Source organism: Calidris pugnax, unplaced genomic scaffold, assembly GCF_001431845.1.
Source record: "Calidris pugnax isolate Ruff unplaced genomic scaffold, ASM143184v1 scaffold1427, whole genome shotgun sequence".
In the NCBI taxonomy this organism is placed as follows: domain Eukaryota; kingdom Metazoa; phylum Chordata; class Aves; order Charadriiformes; family Scolopacidae; genus Calidris; species Calidris pugnax.
Window position 1 is genome coordinate 22,448 of NW_015092194.1, and position 8,541 is coordinate 30,988.

General features: G+C 63.0%; 1 protein-coding gene across 2 annotated transcripts in view; it reads right to left on the bottom strand.

Moving 5' to 3' along the window:
• Window positions 1-14: 14 nt before the first annotated feature.
• The window catches only part of DEDD (death effector domain containing), a 22,226-nt gene continuing 13,699 nt past the window's right edge, over window positions 15-8,541 (bottom strand). The window contains exons 2-5 of one of the 2 annotated variants that reach the window (XM_014962294.1): window positions 5,538-5,901; window positions 2,922-3,029; window positions 1,468-1,614; window positions 15-440 (exon numbers count right to left, since the gene is read on the bottom strand). In XM_014962294.1, coding sequence (XP_014817780.1) covers window positions 64-440; window positions 1,468-1,614; window positions 2,922-3,029; window positions 5,538-5,862 — 957 coding nt within the window. In that variant the 5' untranslated portion in view covers window positions 5,863-5,901 and the 3' untranslated portion in view covers window positions 15-63. Of the gene's footprint in view, window positions 441-1,467; window positions 1,615-2,209; window positions 2,677-2,921; window positions 3,030-5,537; window positions 5,902-8,541 lie in introns of those variants that run through there. The other variant, XM_014962293.1, reaches the window with a different exon arrangement.

The window sequence follows — 8,541 nt, forward strand, 5'->3', positions numbered from 1 at the left end:
GGGGGGGGGGGGGGGGGGGGGGGGGGGGAGGGGGGGGGGGGGGGGGAGGGGGAGGGGGGGCCGTCAGGGCGCTGTCTGCAGCATCAAGTTCCTCAGGAGTTTCTGGCGGCCCACCTCGTAATCCTCCTCGTCCACATTGACCAGCAGTTTGATGGCTTCGTGGCCCACGGCTTGTTTGAGCGAGTCCGTGATGAAGACGCCCTTGAGGGCCTCCAGCAAGGAGCCGTTGATGTAGTCGCGCCAGAAGGCGTCGAGGTAGGTGAGCTCTGAGAACTTGATGTCGCAGATGATGGAGCCCAAATCCCGGGATTTGAGGATGGTGTTGGCCTGGTTGAAACGCTCGAACTGACGCTCCAGGGGGTCCTGCTTGTTGGAGAAGACGTTGCCCTGAAGCGCCGTCTCGTGCTGGCAGTACTCGGCTCGCACCCGCAGGCGGATGTCTGAGGGGAAGGGGAAGGTGGTGAGAGCTTGAGGAACCCCAAAAAAATCACAGAAGCGCATGGGGTTGGAAGGAGATCACCCAGTCCCACCCCCGGGCAGAGCAGGGGCACCCAGAGCAGGTCCCACAGGATCAAATCCAGGTGGGGTTTGAATGTCTCCAGAGAAGGAGACCCCACCACCTCCCTGGGCAGCCTCTGCCAGGGCTCTGTCATCCTCAAAGTCAACAAGTTCCTCCTCATGTTGAGGTGGAACTTCTTATATTCAAGTTTGTGCCCGTTCCCTCTTGTCCTGTCCCTGGGCACCACTGGGAAAAGCCTGGCCCCATCCTCCTGAAACCCACCCTTGAAGCATTTAGAGGTGTTGATCAGATCCCCCCTCAGCCTTCTCTTCTCCAGACTCAAAAGCCCCAAGTCCCTCAGCCTTTCCTCCCCAGAGAGATGCTCCAGGCCCCTCAGCATCCTCTTTGTAGCCCTTTGCTGTACCCTCTCCAGCAGTTCCCTGTCCTTCTGGAACTGGGGAGCCCAGAACTGGTCCCAGTGCTCCAGCTGGGGCCTCCCCAGGGCAGAGCAGAGGGGCAGGATGACCTCCCTTGAGGTTCTCCATGCTCTTCTTGATGCCCCCCGAGATGCCATTGGCCTCCTTGGCCATTGCTGGCTCCTGGGCATCCTGTTGTCCCCGAGGACTCCCAGGTCTTTCTCCTCAGAGCTGCTCCCCAGCAGGTCACCCCCAACCTCTCCTGGCTCCTGGGCATCCTGTTGTCCCCAAGGACTCTTAGGTCTTTCTCCTCAGAGCTCCTTCCCAACAGGTCACCCCCAACCTGTGCTGGCTCCTGGGCACCCTGTTGTCCACCAAGACTCCCAGGTCTTTCTCCTCAGAGCTGCTCTCCAGGTCACCCCCAACCTGTCCAGGTGCAGGGGGTTATTCCTCCCCAGGTGCAGCACCCGAAACTTGCCTTTATTGAAGTTCATCGGGTTCCTCTCTGCCCCAAAATCCCTCTTTCTCCCCCCAAAACCCCGAGGTGCTCACCACAGGTCTGCTTCTCCTTGGGGTCCGGCGTGGCCGACTTCCTCCTCTTGCGCTGGCTGCCGAGGAGGGTCCTGCCGCGGCCGGGCCGCTTGGTGCAGATCTGGGGTCCCGCGGGGGAGCAGCAGACGACGGGGTGGTGGGGAGGCACTGCACGGGGGGGGGAGGGGACAGTGAGCCCCCCCGCTGCCCCTGGGGACACCTTAGAGGGGCCTCTCCCCATCCCAGGCCCCCCCAAAGCTCTTGGGACCGCTCCGTGTTTGAGCTTCGGCTCCATCCCCGACACCCAGCTCCAGCCCCCCCAATTTCCCACACCGCTGTCACCCCCCAACTGTCCCCCCCACTTTCCCACACTGCTGTCACCCCAAAACTGTCCCCCCCCAATCCTGGGATGCTCACCCCCAAGGATGTCTGGCAGCCCCAAGAGCCCACAAAGGCCCTGAGAGGGGAACCCACAAAGGCCCCAAGAAGGGAACCCCAAATTCCGCTGGGGTTATGGGGAAGGGACATCAAACTCCAGGCTCAAGTGTCCCCCCCAAAACTGTCCACCCCAAAACTGGCAACTGGGGTGGCAGCAGGGCCAGATGTCACCTCAGCAGCCACCAGAACGTCACCCCCAGCCAGAGGTGAGTCCAACAGGAGCAGACGAGGCAGAACCGGGACAATCCCCATGGATTCCTGGGGGCTGATCACCCCGAATCCCGACCGGGGGCAGAGTTGGGGGGGGGGGAAACCCCACACCCACCTGATTTATGGGGGTGGCCGAGCCCGTGCTCCGTCTCGCCGTGGGCTCGGGGCGTCACGTAGCGAATGGACGTCTCCTCCAGGTACTTGTCCACCAGGTCCGGACACACTGGAAGAGAAAGGGGATGTGGGGTCCCTTTGGGGGCAACAGAGGGGACATGGGGTCCCTTGAGGAGGGGACAGAGGGGACACGGGTCCCTTTGGGGGCAACAGAGGGGACACGGGGTCCTCTTTGCAGGAGAACAGAGGGGACACAGGTCCCTTGAGGAGGGGACAGAGGGGACACAGGTCCCTTTGGGGGCAAGAGGGGACGTGGGGTCCTCTTTCCAGCAGAGCAGAGGGGACACGGGTCCCTTGAGGAGAGGACAGAGGGGACACGGGTCCCCTTGGGGGCAACAGAGGGGACACGGGGTCCCTTGAGGAGGGGACAGAGGGGACATGGGGTCCCTTTGGGGGCAACAGAGGGGACATGGGGTCCCTTTGGGGGCAACAGAGGGGACATGGGGTCCCTTTGGGGGCAACAACTGGCAACTGGGGTGGCAGCAGGGCCAGATGTCACCTCAGCAGCCACCAGAACGTCACCCCCAGCCAGAGGTGAGTCCAACAGGAGCAGACGAGGCAGAACCGGGACAATCCCCATGGATTCCTGGGGGCTGATCACCCCGAATCCCGACCGGGGGCAGAGTTGGGGGGGGGGGAAACCCCACACCCACCTGATTTATGGGGGTGGCCGAGCCCGTGCTCCGTCTCGCCGTGGGCTCGGGGCGTCACGTAGCGAATGGACGTCTCCTCCAGGTACTTGTCCACCAGGTCCGGACACACTGGAAGAGAAAGGGGATGTGGGGTCCCTTTGGGGGCAACAGAGGGGACATGGGGTCCCTTGAGGAGGGGACAGAGGGGACATGGGGTCCCTTTGGGGGCAACAGAGGGGACATGGGGTCCCTTGAGGAGGGGACAGAGGGGACACAGGTCCCTTTGGGGGCAAGAGGGGACGTGGGGTCCTCTTTCCAGCAGAGCAGAGGGGACACGGGTCCCTTGAGGAGAGGACAGAGGGGACACGGGTCCCCTTGGGGGCAACAGAGGGGACACGGGGTCCCTTGAGGAGGGGACAGAGGGGACATGGGGTCCCTTTGGGGGCAACAGAGGGGACATGGGGTCCCTTTGGGGGCAACAGAGGGGACATGGGGTCCCTTTGGGGGCAACAGAGGGGACACGGGGTCCCTTGATGAAGGGACAGAGGGGACACAGGGTCCCTTTGGGGGCAACAGAGGGGACACGGGGTCCTCTTTCCAGGAGAACAGAGGGGACATGGGTCCCTTGAAGAGGGGACAGAGGGGACACGGGTCCCTTTCCCAAAATCCCTCTTTCTCCCCCCAAAACCCCGAGGTGCTCACCACAGGTCTGCTTCTCCTTGGGGTCCGGCGTGGCCGACTTCCTCCTCTTGCGCTGGCTGCCGAGGAGGGTCCTGCCGCGGCCGGGCCGCTTGGTGCAGATCTGGGGTCCCGCGGGGGAGCAGCAGACGACGGGGTGGTGGGGAGGCACTGCACCCAGAACAGATGGGACACGGGTCCCTTGAGGAGGGGACATGGGTGCCCTTTCCCTGGAACAGCAGGGATGTGGGTCCCCTTCAGGGGGGAGCCCAGGGCCGATCCCCCCACGACGTGTTTTTGCTGCTCTGCCTCCCCCCCCCCGTTGATCCATCGTCCAGCGGCCGTTCCTCCAGCCCAGCCCCGTTGGAAAAACGTTTGGAGCCAAAGCCCCGGCCCCGGCGCAGGAAAAGGCCGTTCCCATTTGTTCCCATGGATACTCCCACACCCGGAGCAAACACACACAATCCCCTGGGAGAGACCCCGGGCAGCGTTTCCAGCCACGGCTCAGACCAGCCCCGCATCCGTCCCGGGCTCCCCACGGCTCCTGTGGGGCTCAGCAAGGGGCTGGGGGAGCAACGACTCATCCTCATCCTCCTGGGGGGGGGACAGAGGCAGCCCCAGGCCCCTGGGATGGACCCGGCTGCTTGAAATGCTTTAGGATAAACGCCCACACCCAAAGCATCAATCCTTGGTTATTTTACCCCGATTTGGCGGATCCAAGGCGCTGGCAGGACGCAGGGGGTTTGAGGGGAGTCGAGCTGCTGAGCAGAAGCAGCCGCTGAGCGAAGATTAGGAGTGAAAAGAGCTGCTTTTGAGGCCTGGGATGGTTTTTGTGCATTGTTTTTGTGCCGTTTGTGAGCTCAGGGCACTGCTGGGGCTTGGGGACCCCCCCCGTCCCTAAACCGGCCCCAACTGTGGCTCTCCCCAGCCCCCACCACCTTCCCCCAGCCAGTCCTGGCTTCAGCGAGTTCAAAAAGGACAGGTTTTCGCTCCTTTTTAGAGCCAGGAATAAAAATGAGGCAGGAGGAGACGAGTCCCGGTCACGGCGGGGTCTGGAGGGACACGGGGAGCAGGAACCAGCAGCAGCTCGTTGGGTCCAGAGGAGCCTCCCCCCAACCTGATCCACCCCCCTCCAAACGCCAAGGGCTGCGGGGTACAAACCACCTGCCTTTCCTAAACCCTTCTGAAACGCTCGTTTGGCACATTTAATTAAACCATTTCCACCCCAGCATGGCTGGAGAGGCAGCAGGAGGGAGATCTCAAGGGTGCAGAGCGTTGCTCCTCGCACGATGTCTTCCCCAACTCGCCCCGGCCCCAAGAGGAGCGGGGTCCCCCCAAAACCAATGGCACGTCCAGTGGGGCACCCACTGGCTCCCCGAGACCCTCCTGGCTCCTTCTTGCTCCCCGGCACGGCCTGAGGCTGCTCATGGCATCTCCTGGGGCTCCGGGCCCAAAGGAGCATCTCCCCAAAACATAGGGATGAGCAGCAGGAGCTTGGAGAGCTGGGGGGCACCGGGCCCAGGAGAGCCGGGGGGACACTCTGAGACTCAGAGAGCTGGGGGGCACCGAGCCCAGGAGAGCTGGGGGGACACTCTGAGCCCCAGGGAGCTGGGGGGCACCAAGCCTGGGGAGCCTTGGGGGGCTCCGAGCCCTGGGGAACCCAGAAGCCAGAGAGCAGCAGGAACCCTAGTTCATGGCCGCTAAAGGAAGGAGACCTCAGACCTTGCCGGAAACAAAATAAGGCTTTAACCCCCCAAAACCACTCGTGGGAGTTGCTAAAATTCCTACAAAACACCTTTTTGCCTTCTCTGCCCTCATTTCCCCCCTCTCCCAGCAGCCCTTTGTCCTCACATCCCTCCGATTCCTTTCCCCACCGCATCCCGCAGGGCGTGGGCGAGGAGGACACGGCGGGTAACGAAGCCGGGCTCGTTAACGAGCGGGGCCCAGGCGCCCACTTACCGGCCCGTCGCCTCTTGAGGGTGACGTAGGGCAGCAGGTCGTGGCGGGTGATGATGCGCAGCAGCTGCAGCACCTGTCGGAAGTTGGTCTCGTCGCAGCGGCCCTGCCGCTCCAGCGCCAGCAAGAAGTCCCTGCCGCTGCGGATCATGCCCCGCTCGTAGTCGTCGATGACGTCCACGAAGAGGAAGGAGAGGACCCGCACGTCCCGGTGGGTGAGGTGGGTGCCCACGATGTCGAACATGCGGTGCAGGCTGTACAGCCCGTGCTCACGGTCACCCTGCTCCTCCGGCCAGGCCTGCGCCCGGCTCCGCTTGAAGGCGGCCATGCCGTGCCGCGCCGTGCCGGGGGGCTCCGCGCCGCGACCCTGCGGGTGAAGAATCATAGAATTAATCATAGAATCATAGAATTGCCCAGGCCAATTGAAGGGACCTCCAAAGGCCATCTAGTCCCACCCCCCTGCAGTCAGCAGGGACACCCCCAACTAGACCAGGTTGCCCAGGGCCTCATCAGGCCTCACTAGGCCTCACCTTGAATATCTCCAGGGAAGGGGCCTCAACCACCTCCCTGGGCAACCTGTTCCAGTGCTCCACCACCCTCCCAGTGAAGAACCCTCTCCTCATCTCCAGTCTAAATCTGTTCCCCTCCAGCTTGAAGCCATTGCCCCTTGTCCTGTCACTGCAGGCCTTTCTAAACAGGTTCTCCCCAGCCTTCCTGTAGCCCCCCTTCAGGTACTGGAAGGCTGCTATTAGGTCTCCCCGGAGCCTCCTCTTCTCCAGGCTGAACAACCCCAGCTCCCTCAGCCTGTCCTCGTAGCAGAGGTGCTCCATCCCCCTGATCATCCTTGTGGCCCTCCTCTGGACCCTCTCCATCAGGTCCATGTCCTTCTTCTATTGAGGGCTCCAGACCTGCACACAACACTCCAGGTGAGGTCTCACCAGAGCAGAGCAAAGTGGCAGAATCCCCTCTCTGGACCTGCTGGCAACGCAGCTTTTGATGCAGCCCAGGATGGGATTGACCTTCTGGGCTGCAGCTGCCCACTGCCTGCTCATGTCCAGCTTCTCCTCCACCAGCACCCCCAAGTCCCTTTCCTCAGGGCTGCTTTCCAATCCCTCACCCCCCAGTTTGTATTGGTGGCCAGGATTGTTCCGGCCCAGGTGCAGAACCTTGCATTTGCTCTTGTTGAACCTCATGAGGTTCACCTGGGCCCACCTCTCCAGCCTGGCCAGGTCCTTTTGGATGACATCCCGTCCCTCTGGTGTATCGACAACACCACACAGCCTGGGGGGCAACAGGCTTTAATCAACCCCTTCCCCATCCACACTTGGTGAAAAAAACCCCTCTCCACATCCCTCTGCCACATCCCCAGCCTGGTGGCGGCTCGTCCTCTCCTCTGCCAGAGCATCCCACACCAAAAAGAGAGGATTTGGTACCAAATTGATGACACTGGACTCTGGCAGCACCAAGGGGGGGTCTCTGCCACCATAACTCACCACCCAACCACTGGAAGAGACCCCTATGAGCTCCAGGACTCCATGACCAACATCCCCCCCCACCCCAGCCGGCACTAACGGCACGAAGCCACCGGTACGGCGCCGAAACACGGAGGGAGAAGGGAAGGAGCCGGCGGGCAGGCCCCGACCTGCTGGGCTACTAAAGCCAGAGGGGAGCTAGCCTCGTCAGACTGGCTCTGGCAGCCAACCCGGGGCTCGCCCTCCCCGGCCCAACAGGTTTCTCACCCGGTTACGGGCCCCCCCCAGGGATGTTCCCCACCTCCGTGTCCCCCCCAGAGAACCACACACCCCACTGGAAAAGAGGGGGGGGCCCGTGGGGATGGTGGCCCTTGTCCAGCCTCTGTTGGGGTCAAGCATTGTCACAGCAAAGTGGGTGACATTGTGTCCCCACACCTGGGGGTGGCACCGTGACACCGTGCACAGTGGTGGTGACACACACCAGGCACCGGTGACGAGCCGGTCGCTCGGGGCAGGTTGGCAGTGGGTTGGGGGGTACCACAGGGCCCACGGAGCCAGCTGGGGGGGCTGCACTGAGCTGGGGGGGCTGCACTGAGCTGGGGGCACCCCCAAAGCGCGCTGGGGTGGTGACACACACCAGGCACTGGTGACGAGCCGGTCGCTCGGGGCAGGTTGGCAGTGGGTTGGGGGGTACCACAGGGCCCACGGAGCCAGCTGGGGGGGCTGCACTGAGCTGGGGGGGCTGCACTGAGCTGGGGGCACCCCCAAAGCGCGCTGAAGTGCCCCCAGTGTCTCCGTGTCCTGGCCTGAGGACCTGAACCACGACACGGGCTCGGGGCTGGTGGCACAAGGGCACCAGGCACCGCCTCGGTGGGTCACACCATCGTGGCACCACTTTTATACCCCAAAAAGGTGACCCTCGTTATTTTAAGCAGCTCAGGAGCCTGCTTTCCCCGTGGGATGCCGGGCCAGGAGACAGGAGAGCAGGGAGTCCCAGTCTGGAGCCACCCCCGTGGTTTTCCAGGCAGGATCCAGCCCTGGGGCTGGTGGCTCCGCTCCGTGGACTCGGTGGCCGTGGCTCCCGCTGGCCCGGCCGTGGGGCTCCAGCAGCGGCTCCGCTTGGATACGGTTCCCAAAACAGCGAGAGGCTCCGGCCGGAGCCTCCGCTCCGTTCCCGGCACGGCCCTGACTCAGGCGCTGGCAGCGGGGCCCGGCGGGAGGGATTTAATTCCTATCGTAAAACGCAAAGAGCTTAAAACAAAAAACCCCCAAAAAAAATCTTAAAAAACATGTGGAGTGATGGCCGCTCTGGAAACAGCCTGACCCGACCCTAAACTGCTCCAGCTGGGGGGGAGAGGGCAAGGTTCCCCCCAAAGCAGCTTCTGGTGAAGGTAATTCTTGGTACAAACAGCCCGTAGCAGGAGAGAGGGGGCAAAAATGAGGATAAAACACCCCAGTTCCTCTCCAAGGCCCCGCCCCCCCAGGCCCAGGAGGAGCCAGACCAGCCCCACCAAGCAGCCGGAGGGTCCTGGGCC